The 13,140-nt window shown below is 41.8% G+C and overlaps 1 protein-coding gene across 1 annotated transcript; it reads left to right on the top strand.

The window, feature by feature from the left end:
• The first annotated feature begins 280 nt into the window (after positions 1-280).
• Positions 281-6,528, top strand: IFT70B (intraflagellar transport 70B). Its single transcript, XM_069068481.1, has one exon. It carries the CDS (start codon positions 2,435-2,437, stop codon positions 4,430-4,432), a length of 1,998 nt encoding a protein of 665 aa, XP_068924582.1. The 5' UTR covers positions 281-2,434; the 3' UTR covers positions 4,433-6,528.
• Positions 6,529-13,140: the final 6,612 nt, after the last annotated feature.

Below are 13,140 nucleotides of genomic sequence, written 5' to 3'. Positions count from 1 at the left end.
AATTCTCCAGATTCTCTTTCCTGGATGACATACTGTTGATTGAAGCAAGTCCCAAAACAATATAGAACCTTCTCAATGAAATTTGCAAATACTGGAAAAAGATCTAACAATTCATACAGGAAAAACTAAATAGATTTTTAAAGTATCTGCTACTGTGTGTCATGAAGTTGGATGGTCAGTTCATTAAGGTAGTATGTATTATACATACACATATGTAAATACATATATGTGTATGTATGAATGCATGTATACATGGGAAAAGACAATGAGTTGGGCCCAGAATAAGAGGAAAAAGGCAGGCTGGACTGCAAATCAGAAATTGTGGAGTGCTTTTAATGATACCAAGCTCTTCCCCAATCTGTAAGTTCATCCTTTTTATTTAAAAAAAAAAACAAATATTCTACCAGTGATATGAGTACTAATCTAGGAACATCATGATCTCCAAAGGATCAACCCTTTAGGTGACCCATAGACAACTGAAAAATACATGGTGGGCTGCAGCATATTTCCAGTAACAATCTATATGTAAGAAAATATATGATTAGCAAAGGAGATATGTTGGTCACATAGCAAAAATGAGCACTTACACTGGTAGACCTCCAGAACACTGGGGGGATCTTCTCTGGAAAATCTGTAGAAGTACACAGACAAGAAAAACAGGATGACACTGCATGTCTTTGTTGTGGTCTGCACCTATCAAAGAAACACCCACACTAAAGAGGATTCAGACAAATTTTGAAGCATGTTTGTCAGAATGGATCTGAGGAGGGGAGAAATAGTCATAGAATCATAAATTTAAAGTTAAAAGTGACCCAAGAGGTCATCTGGTTGAACTCGCTCACTTTTTACAGAAGAAACTGTGCCACCAAGGTGTGGAGTGATTTGCTGAAGGTCATTCAGGTCAAATAATAGGAAAATCCAAAATTCAAATTCAGGTCCTCTGACTCCAAGTCAAGCACTATTAAGGGAGAGGAGATTTTAATTTTATCATTCTCTTCTGAAGAATGAGGGGCAAAACTCCTTGGCTTGGTATCTGATAATTGGAGGACACAGGTTGTGTGGTTCATACAAGTTTAAAAACACAGCATCCCTTCTATGCAGAGGATGTACCAGAAAAAAGCAAACCACTGCAAAGAACCTCATCATTTCTACATTTTATAGTATCAATAAAACCTGGAACAATATTACACCTTAGAGGCAGAAGTCAGGTCTTTTTTTTTTTTTTTCTTTATGTCCTTCCAATGGATCAGGTTTAAGGCCTCTCAGCCAACAGTACGGGACAGTAGAAAAAGTAATGGACTCAGAATTTTAAAACCTAATACCAGATTTCTGATTCTTCTGTCTTGGATTTGGGGCAGGTCACTAAGCTTCTCTCTATGCCTCATTTGTAAAATGAAAGGGTTGGTATAGATTATTTCTACAATCCCTTCCAGCATGAAATCTTTTGATTCCTATGATTTCTGGACTCAGCAACTTCAGGATCCCTATACACATTGGTGGTGCTTCCAGATGATGCCAAATCCAAAGCCTAAATTCAATAAAGAATGGAATTGAGTGTAACTTTCACCACCACCACCCCTTGAAAAAAGGTTCTCTCTTTCCAAAAGGATCCCTCTTAGAGAACGTTTACACTAGTTGGTCCTCAGACTGTGCCCAAGGACCAATGTAGGCTTGATGACTTCCCAGGGTTGTGAGCAGTGGAAAAGAGGCAGAAGCCTTGAGTTTGAATCCTAACTCTGCCACTTAACTAACTTTGTGACCTTGGTAAAGTCACAGAATCTCTCAGTGCCTCATTTTCCCCATCTGTAAAATCAGGAGGTTTATCTGATCTCTTTTAACTCAAAATCTATTGCCTTAAATTTAATTAGACTTTTACAGCTGGAAGAGATAACGTTAACCCTGCTTGTCCTTCCCCTCTTAAAGGAAAAAAAAAAAAGCAGCTTGTGAGCGAGCACCGCCTCTGAGCAGGCTGAGTGCACAAAATGAGAAGACACAGCCCAGCCCTCCCGAACACTGGATAACAAAGTGGACACAGCCTCCCGCTTTCTCAATATGGACGGGTACCGCAGAGCCGGAACACTACATCTCCCAAGTGAGGGATGCCCCCCAGAGACTACATATCCCAGCATGCATTGCGACCGAAGTGGCCCTCATCTTCCCAGGAGGCCATGCGCGGTCAAAGTGATGCATGCCGGGAAGTAACCGAGTTTCCCTGTGAATCCAAGTATCCTCGCACAGTCTCTTAACCGTTAGGAATCTCGCTAAACGAACAAAATAGCGACCGATAAATCCTTCCGAGGTTCCGATTCCAAACATCCCTCCGACGACAAAGAGATTTTTCACTTCCGGGTCCAGGAGGAAGGTCAGTCTATTTTTGTTTCCGGTTTCGCAGCAGTTGCCGTGGAGACGGCAACGCGGGGCAATCCTGGGGATTATGGCGGGCCTAACTGGGGCGCAAATCCCGGACGGAGAGTTCACTGCGGCAGTGTACCGCCTTATCCGGGATGCCCGCTACGCCGAGGCGGTGCAGCTTCTGGGCGGAGAGCTGCAGCGGAGCCCGAGGTGCCGGGCGGGCCTGTCCTTGCTCGGCTATTGCTACTACCGCCTGCAGGAGTTCGCGCTGGCGGCCGAGTGCTATGAGCAGCTGGGGCAGCTGCACCCGGAGCTGGAGCAGTACCGCCTCTACCAGGCGCAGGCCCTCTACAAGGCCTGCCTCTATCCCGAGGCCACGCGAGTGGCCTTCCTACTCCTCGACAATCCCGCCTACCACGGCCGCGTCCTCCGCCTCCAGGCCGCCATCAAGTACAGCGAGGGGGACCTGCCCGGGGCGCAGAGCCTGGTGGAACAACTGCTGAGTGGGGAAGGGGGCGATGAGGCCGGGGGGGAAAGCGAGCCCGACGGCCAGGTCAACCTGGGCTGTCTCCTGTACAAGGAAGGCCAGTACGAGGCGGCCTGTGCCAAGTTCGGGGCCGCCCTGCAGGCCTCGGGCTATCGCCCAGACCTCTCCTACAACCTGGCCCTGGCCTATTACAGCAGCCGACACTATGCCCCTGCCCTGAAGCACATCGCAGACATCATCGAACGAGGCATCTGCCAGCACCCGGAGCTGGGTGTGGGGATGACCACGGAGGGCATCGATGTGCGCAGCGTGGGCAACACCCTGGTGCTGCACCAGACCGCCCTGGTGGAGGCCTTCAACCTCAAGGCGGCCATCGAGTACCAGCTGAGAAACCACGAGGCAGCCCAGGAGGCCCTCACCGACATGCCGCCCAGGGCCGAGGAGGAGCTGGACCCTGTGACCCTGCACAACCAGGCACTGATGAACATGGACGCCAAGCCCACGGAAGGCTTTGAAAAGCTGCAGTTTTTGCTCCAGCAGAACCCCTTCCCCCCGGAGACCTTCGGGAACCTCCTGCTTCTCTACTGTAAGTATGAGTATTTCGACTTAGCTGCAGATGTCCTGGCAGAAAATGCCCACCTGACCTACAAGTTCCTTTCGCCCTACCTCTATGACTTCTTGGATGCCATGATCACCTGCCAGACAGCCCCGGAGGAGGCTTTCCTCAAACTGGACGAGCTAGCGGGGATGCTGACGGAGCAGCTGAGGAAGCTGACCAAGCAGGTGCAGGAGGCCAAGCACAACAGAGACGATGAGGCCGTTAAGAAGGCCGTGAATGAGTATGACGAGACTTTACAAAAGTACATCCCAGTGTTGATGGCACAGGCCAAAATCTACTGGAACCTTGAGAATTATTCTATGGTGGAAAAAATCTTTCGCAAGTCCGTGGAGTTCTGTAATGACCGTGATGTGTGGAAACTGAATGTTGCTCATGTTCTGTTCATGCAGGAAAACAAATACAAAGAAGCCATTGGTTTTTATGAGCCCATAGTCAAGAAGCACTACGACAACATATTGAACGTGAGTGCCATCGTATTGGCCAATTTGTGTGTCTCCTATATTATGACAAGTCAAAATGAAGAGGCAGAGGAGTTGATGAGGAAAATTGAAAAGGAGGAAGAGCAGTTGTCCTATGATGATCCAGATAAGAAAATCTATCATCTCTGCATAGTCAACTTGGTGATAGGAACTCTATATTGTGCCAAAGGAAATTATGACTTTGGTATTTCCCGAGTTATCAAAAGCTTGGAACCCTATAATAAAAAACTTGGGACTGATACCTGGTATTATGCCAAAAGATGCTTCCTTTCTCTCCTGGAAAACATGTCCAAGCACATGATCATGCTGCGTGATAGTGTTATTCAAGAGTGTGTACAGTTTCTAGAACACTGTGAACTTTATGGTAGAAACATACCAGCAGTCATTGAACAACCCTTAGAGGAAGAAAGAATGCATATCGGGAAGAATACAGTTACATATGAATCCAGACAGCTGAGAGCATTGATCTATGAGATTATAGGATGGAATATGTAATTGCTGCTTTGGAATATTACTTCTTCCCACATGCTAGGCAAATGAGTATGGCTTTTTATCTTGTATTTGTCACATTTGTATTTTATATACTTTTTAAAGGGCAATAAAAATGATTGGAGGAAAAACATTTTTTGAAAAGTCACACAAAGGAAAATCACACACACACAAAAAGGGAACTTTTAGAAAAAGATTGTGAATTGATAATAGCATGTTATTTTTAATATCAGTCATAGTACCCACTTTTTTTGTTAACAATGGGATTTTATCCTTTTAACATTCCAAATATTTCTGGCAAAGGCCCCATTCCAGGAACAGTTCAAACAATTCTAGACCAGGATAGATGAAGTACACTCAGACCTGCCTGGAATATAATACCCAGAACAGGATACAATGAAGCACACTTTTAAATATTAATTTTTCATAAATGTTTTATGCCAGAATATTTTATTTCATGTGGTATGTAGATACTGATGTTGAGATAAATCAAGTTATATATGTTAAGGGTACAAAGTTCCTAATGGGCAGTGGCATATGTGGTACAATTTTCAAACCTATAGAATACACAAATACTGTGATCTGATCTATATTGATTATAATATAACAGAATTAGGTATTGACAGGATTATATGAACCATTTACATAACAAGTACTTATAATTCTACTAATTTATAATGCATATGTACTGCATAGATTTTAGAATGCCGTGACAAGGTGTCGCAAAACAAAGGTAGCAATTTACAAATCCTTTATCTTGAAGGTTTACTCATCAAAGTGTACAAGATTCAGTAGGAAATTCTCTTCTGCTTTATCACAAAATAATCTTAGGGTCATGGTATAGAAAATTTAAATACCAGTTGGGGAGGAGGGTAATACTATTCCTTGATTTATCTCTACTTCTATTATCAAGATTTGGAAAATGTAGTAAGATAAAGTTGTTGCCAACAATTTTCATAAAAGATGCATGTAGTATTATGTTTGCTTGTTTTTAACAGTGGTGAATGAATGACTTAGAATTCACAAGTTCATTATTCTTAATCCTATGCCTAAAACTTAAAACAGGTTGAGATTAGGATTTATTCATCCCTATGTAAGTACCTTCATATATTATACTTTAACTTCAAATATTTCATTTCAAAACAATATTGATTTCACCAGTGTGGATCTTCACTGAAGCAGGTCACAATTCCATGCCTTAGTAAACAGCCTTTACCAATGCCTCAGCCAAAATAATACATATCTAGTGGTCTTTCCAAATTCCAAATTCAAGGCTAGTTAATGAAAACAGTACATCCTCAGCCCACATTCAAACCCTTTCCAACTTGGTAAGATCTGAAAGAGTTTGAACTCTACTAGCTACTTCGAAAACCCAGAGTTGCCTCCATGCTGTGATGAGACAGTGATATTGGAAAAAGTGCCTTTTCCTGCCACTGTCTCCTCTACCAAACTCCTCTCTCATTTACAGTATTGATGGAAGGGTACATGCCATTAACTGGGGAGAAGGAGGATATCTCTAACTAATAGAAGAGAATCTAACAGTACATCACAAAAGGACTTAGTTGATCTCCTAGGCAGTCTACCTTGAAACCACCATGAAACACACCCAAGTTAGTTTATTGGAAGTGTGGAGAGCATTATAGCTGTCTGTGAGACTCCTTTTCCTAATCTGGTCAGGGACTTTGTCAACCACCAACTTTTCCTGGAATGTTAATATCAGAGCTGATCCTTTCCCAAAACACAGTCCTAATTGTCACGGTTATATTGTCTGTCTTACCAGTTGGTGGCCACCCCCTTCATCTGTTATAGAAAAATCCACAAGTTATGTTTAGCTTCTATACTCATGGAGTACATAATCTCTGTATTATGTTCATTTAAATAACCATATTGGGGTATTCAAGTAGTTCCTTTCACACTTAGGGCAATTTTAGCCTACATTTTCACAGTTGTTGAAGTATACAAAGTTGGTGGTGGTCTTAAGTGTAGTTTGGGACAATCAGACAAGTTTCAACCCTGATTGCTTGTTTTTACTATTGGATGTTTACATTTTATTTAACCCATTTGTCATACAGAATTAAAGAAGGCAGTATAGATAAAGAAAACATGGTCCTTGCTCTCATTTATTTTTCAGAGTGAAACAAAACACACACTTGAAACTATTTGATAATGATTACAGTGTACCAAAGAATGAAAGATAACATGCTATGTGGGGGAAGAAGAAAGGGGGGAGGCGTCAAAGTAGAGTCACTGATAGAAATTATGGAAGGGATTCTATAGAAAAACAGCACATTATACATTTTGCATTTTTTCAAATCAACTTCACAAAATGCTTCTCATTTGCTCCTCATAAAGGCAGCCAGGCATAATGGAGAGCCATATGGTAGGAGTCAGAAAGGTCTGAATTCAAACTGAGCCTCTGACACACTGACTTTGTGATCCTAGATAAGTCCTTTAACTTCTCAGTGCTCCAAGTGCTGACATTTAGGGGGCAGAAAGTTGCCAATATGCACTTTGAGAAGTTTTCTCAGGCAAATTCCCTACATGTCACATCATAGGTCTAGACACCACTTCCCACCCCAACCCCAAAAATTAGCCCAATAAGATACGTGGTGCAAATACTTTAAGCATTTGATAGATGGGAAACGAGTTGTAAAGATCATTTGCCCGGGGCAGCCAGGTGGTGCAGTGAATAAGAGCACCTGCCCGGGAGTCAGGAGGACCCAAGTTCAGTTCCGGCCTCAGACACTTAACACCCACACAAAATAACTGGCCGTGTAACCTTGGGCAAGTTACTTAACCCCAATTGCTTTATTTAAAAAAAAAAAAAAAAGGTCATTTGCCCAAAATGGCACAGGTAGGGTTCCAACCCAGGACTTCAGATCTCAAGTTCTATGTTCAGTCTACTACAGAAAGATTCCTTCAATAAATTACACATTTATGTAACAACAGACCAGTAGCAGGCCTATGAAGGTTTCAGGGACCATGACCCACTAAGGGAGCCTGAATTCCAGTCTCGTGTGGACCAGTTTCAATTCTGGAGGTGCCTGGTCTCTAAAGAGAAAGGTTAGGCTCCTCAAACACTCCATTTCTTTATGCCCTTATCTTGGGCATATTATTATCTAAGGAAAATCACTTAAAATTTAAGTATGGCACTAGTTTAGGGTTTCTCCAAAAGAAAATAGAAGGCACTCAATATACAATGTTGGTAAGATTTAGGGAGAGTTATTTGTATTATCCATACAAAAGAAAGACTTAAGATACAAAATATTCAAAGTGTACACTAACAAAGACATGAAACAGTAACTCACAACTCCTGATATACTCTACCAAAAAGTTGCTCCTTAAAACATGAAACAAAGGGGCAGCTAGGTGGCGCAGTGAATAGAGCACCAGCCCTGGAGTCAGGAGGACCTGAGTTCAAATCTGGCCTCAGATAATTAACACTTACTAGCTGTGTGATCTTGGGCAAGTCACTTAACCCCAATTGCCCTCCAAAAAAAAATAAAACATGAAACAGAAAGACTGCTGAGCCACCATTTCACCCTCACATTGGTTTTGCACTTTATCCTCCAAGCCCATGTTTTCTGGCAAGCCAGGGCATGGCTTGAGCTCATTTTTTTTTTTTTTATCAGTGGTTATCTGCTCCAAGAAGGATGTAGTTGCAGAAAAGTCTCCCTTCTGTCAGTAAGCTGCTCAGGAACTCCCAAGATAAGCAACCATTCCCAAAACATTCGTCTCATGATCACTGTTGGCTTACATAGATAGGCTCACAGAAAGAAACATGAAGCAGAAAAGGAAGACAGAATTGAGGCTCATTAGTCTCAGGCTTGTCTACATTAGTATATAAGCTCTTGGTGCCAAGTGTAAGCAGTCACATGTATGCTAGAGGCAGAGTTGCTACTTACTTCCCTCCCTATTTCTCACTCCCAGGCCCTAATTCCAGCAAGGGAAGTCCAAGAGAGAGATAGAAAGAGGGAAGGCCAAGGGCAGAATAACTCCTTTAAGGTCTACATAACTCTTCTCTGCCCAGTACCCAATCCTCTTTGGCATAATACCTTTGATGATTTGGGGGAGGAAAGAAGGGAAGCTTACAGGTTTATACCCACAAGGCCAGAGCACATGCACTGATGAGATCATGTCTGTCACATTTAAAACATATTTTCCCCAGTAATTACTTTGTAAAAAGTCAAAGCTTTAAGATGAGAACATTTTTTCCCCTCTTGACCATGCCTTTCTTATAGTAAGTCTCAACATAATCCTGTTGAATGAATGTTGTCTTTGTTACAGATTTGGACTGGATGCTTGTACTTCTCATCCAAAGGGTTATCTAGTTTTCTTTTTAAATTTTAAAATTAGCACGGTAATTTCTCTTAAGCTTTGATTCTGGTTTTCTAGAATTGAATGTATCTGGTATGAATAATGTCAAATAAGATAAAAGACTTTCTAATATTTAGAATAGAAGCCAAATAAACAAGAAAGCTCCTTCCCCTTTTTCAGCATTAACTTTTACACAATCATAAAACTCATATCCACAACTTAAGAGCCTGTTCACATTAAACATGGTTAGCCCATATTGGGTTTTAGCTTGTTGAATATTAACTAAAATTTAATAACTCCAAGAAAATAAGATCTTCTCCTCCTTTGAAGTTTATATTATCACAGCCTGCATATGAGATGTGTTACAGACCAAATTATGTCCATTCTTTTCAATTTTGGTCAGTTCAAAGAGTCTGAACTTTGTTACTGTCACAGGAATCATCTAAAATCTTTTCCTGTTCGCATATCTACTTTGTAGTCATGGAAAAAGGGGAATTTGGGGTTTTAATCTTTTGAGAAAAGCTACACCTTCCTACAATTCTGTGTTTTATTGACAAGCTATTATTGTGTGCAATTTTTTTCCAATTACTCTTGAAATAATTATAGCTTGTCCTGCCCCTGAGGTGAAGGCCTCCAGCTGCCATTCTGCCAGAAATCTGAAAATGGGAGAGCAGGTGAAGTGAGGATGGAACAGAGATTTAGCTACATGATTTACCTCTAACCGTACCTTGAATCCCCTTGATGTCCAAATCTCAGTAGTTAATCAAATGTTTGCTGCCATTAACTACAGAGGAGAAGTAATGGATGCTGGAGCTACCTCTGCAGCTCTGCCAGCAAACCTAATCTTGGGTCTTGCATCACTTTTTATTTAATGCAAAGGAGGAGAGGTCATTTAAGACTTTCCAAACGGACAAAGCCACAGACTAAATAACTGTCTTTCAAAAAGAGTAAGAAATTCCCTCACTTTAAAAAGCTTCCCTGGGAATGGTGTTTATTCTGCCTTCAAAGATTTTTTCTTTCTTTTCCTTTCTTCCTTCCTTCCTTCCTTTCTTTTTCTTCCTTCCTTCCTTTCTCCTTTATTTCATTTTTTTCTTTCCTTCTTTCTCTCTTCAACTGAAATAGTCTATGTGTTTTGCTACAGAATGCACAAAAAGATAAGATATGAAAGATCTATCTTCCCTGCTGCACCTTTTCTCTTTCCCTTTTTTATCTTCCTTGCTCTCTCTTCATTCAATTATACAGTCACTGCTTCCTGATTGCTGGCAGCCAAGGCTTCAAGCTAGGTGCAGGAGGCCCATGGCATCCTTTTAACAGTAACACTTTGATAGGAAAGGTGAGTCTAGCAACCGTTGGAAACAACAAATACTGAGTTGAATGAAATTTAAGTGAACTGAATTGGTCATTTGCTAAGCAAACTTACAGGCATTTTTCAATGAATGACTCAAATTGGGGATATCAAAGAAACCATTCAGAAAGCAGCAGCTCCTCAAAATAACACTGGCTCACAGAACCTTCCTGTAAAATAATTATGTATGAAAGGGGAGAATTGACCTTTCTCCATTAACAGGCTCTCTATGCCCTAACCCTGCCCTTTCCTTCTGCCTGGCATAACATGGCATCACCTTCTTGATGCCATCATTGTCTTCGAGAATGAAGGACAAACAACAACAATCCTCCTTCCCCGTCATGTTTTGAAACCCCAATATCCAGAATCTTCTATGTTTACAACCCTCAGGCTAGAAGCCTCTAGCTTCACGGCTGAGTTTCTGCTCCCTACCTTTGATATCAATGGTGGGAAGACAATCAGGTGTACCTGTGGGAGACCTTGCCCCGTCCCTGCAAGATGTGTGAGCTGCTCCACTCCTTGTCTGAAATGATCCTGGAGCTGCTGTGATAAATGGAATCAAGATGGACCAAGAATTCCTAGTAAGAGCTAAGTGTACCATGTGCTATTTCCTAGGAGCAACTTCTCACGAGACCATCACGGGAAGAACATTGAACTTGGAGTCACAGGACCCAAGTTCAAATTCTGCCGCTGCTAGGCCACCTTTGGGACCTTGAACAAGTAACTAAATCTCTCAGAGCCTCAGCTTCCTCATCGGTAAAATGAGGTTATTAGACTAGATTGACCTCTAAGGTGCCTTACAGTTCTAGAACTGTGATCCTATGGACTTCTGTGGTCACTGTTGTCCAAGAGTAACCCTCCAGTACTGAATTCCATCCTAAAGCATTACTAGCTGTAAAACCTTAGTCAAGTTGAACTTTGAATTCCTCTAGATATAAATTGAGGATAATAATAGCTACGTTACTCTGGTCTGCTGTCAGGCCATACCTCAATAAGACCATATAATATTCAAGCTAGTTCTTAATGAAACAGGGAAGTTAAGTTTTTGCTTGGCACATCCCTGCCTTGAATCAAATCCTTGTCTTCCTCTCACCCTCCTTCACACCCCTCCCCCTCTCAGGTTCCAATCCCATGCCTTTACCTGCAGGATCTAACTTGTCTACTAACTCCCTAAGGAGCTATCTGATAATGGTATAACTTCCCCACCAATCTCCAAGGAATTAGGTTATTATAGGAGAGTGAGAGGTGGTGACATTGATGTAGAACCACAAAAACAAAGACTCTAGAGCCAGAAGGGCATCAGTACATAAGCGTTTCTGTGTCCTGGACTCCTCTGGTGTTCTTTTGAAACATACAGACCCCCTTCTCAGAATATTTGAAATGTATAAAATAAAATACAAAGAATTATAGAGGAAACCAATTATAACCAATTGTAATCATTTTATTGAGCCACTAAAATATTTTTTTAAATTAATTCACAGACCCCAGATTAAGAATTTCTAATCTAAACCAACCCTTTCGAGTTAAAGATGAAAACACTGAGCATCAGAGAAGGCATGTGACTTATCCAAGATTGTGTAGGTACTAAGAAGCAAAACTAGGGCTAAACACAGGGGTATGCTGGTGCCAGATCTCACCAGATTATGAAAGCAGCTTGTTAAATGTTCCGTTTGAGCATTTACACCTCAGAAATCTGCACTTGTCACAAAGCTCTACAAACACTGCTTGAGTGGAAGGTTAGGCAATGAAGTCATCACCACAATGGAGGTCTGGTAGGCAAATGTTACTGGGCAGCTGGGTGGCACAGTGGATAGAGCACTAGCCCTGGAGTTAGCCTCATCTTCCTGAATTCAAATCCATCCTCAGACATTTATTAGCTATATGACCCTGGACAAATCACCTCCATCTGTTTGCTTCGGTTTCCTCATCTGTAAAATGAGCTGGAGAAGAAGATGGCAAACCCCTCCAGCATCTTTGCCAAGAAAACCTCAAGTGGGGGTCACAAAGAGTCGGGCATGGCTGAAACAACTGACCAGCAATAACAAGATTCATACTAACAATGACTGGCATTTGTATAGCACTTTAAAAGGTTTGCAAAGTACTTTTTGTAGGTACTCTCTCATTTGAGCTTCACAACATCCCTGACTAAAAGCCAAATTTTCTGACTCATAAAATCCCAGAAGTTAAGAGTTGGATGGGACATCACTTGCCCATCCACAAAAGGAATCCTAACTCTAACAAACCTGGCTAATGGAGACTTCCAAGAAAGGAGAATCCATCCATTCTCAAGGCTTGACCTCTCTACTTTGGGGCAGCTCTAAATTCTTAGCTCCCTGGCCTAGGCTTTTAATAGTACATAATGTGTCTTGTCTCTCCCTAGTTTTCATCCGGAGTGTTCTGATATTATGTGACTTCTGTGGGCTTATTTGTCTTGGGTTTTGTTTGGGTGTTTTTTTTCCCAGATATATGGCTTCTATCACTTCCATTTCTTCTGACGGTGAACTTGCCCAGACTGTGTTCGGCTCATTTAGTAAGCTCTGTCATCACCTCACACCCCCACAGGGGGTCAGCATCTCAACACAAAATCTGAATATTTCAGTCAGTTACGAAACCAACCACCTCAAGTGAGAAAGGGAAGAATGGGCCTAAAGAGAAACTGAAATTCATGTGGGCAAATATAGCCTCTTTTTGACCTGATGATGAGTGCTGTCAGAGACTTCAACCCATCAAAAGTAGTCAGCGGAAGCAACTCCGAGAGAACAAAGGGTTCAGGGGGAACATGCTGATCAAGAGAACAATTGATATCCTAGTACAACGTTAGAGGTGGCTAAGGGTCAGGTGGTCCCATGGCTGGACCATTTTGAAGAAGCAGGAGTAAATTTTGGGCATTATAGGCACTCTGGGAGCTGATAGAAGTCTTCTGCATTTTTCATTTGGTCCAAATCAGATGAATTAGAACAGCCTCGGACTGGAAAGGGAAGATTACAGAAAGGAGGGGCAAGTCAACATGCAGAAATATCATTACAGGTTCTTGGAGAGAGAAGTGCCAGAT

Source organism: Petaurus breviceps, unplaced genomic scaffold (assembly GCF_028583685.1).
Source record: "Petaurus breviceps papuanus isolate PSGF00001 unplaced genomic scaffold, PetGlider_PUasm1.0 90763, whole genome shotgun sequence".
Classification (NCBI taxonomy): Eukaryota; Metazoa; Chordata; class Mammalia; order Diprotodontia; family Petauridae; genus Petaurus; species Petaurus breviceps.
The sequence above is the reverse complement of the archived record's forward strand: the minus strand, read 5'-3'. Positions and strand labels throughout refer to the sequence as shown.

Bases quoted from the DNA above. Each gene is read 5' to 3' on its own strand.
- IFT70B (XM_069068481.1), top strand. From the start codon at position 2,435: ATGGCGGGCCTAACTGGGGCGCAAATCCCGGACGGAGAGTTCACTGCG.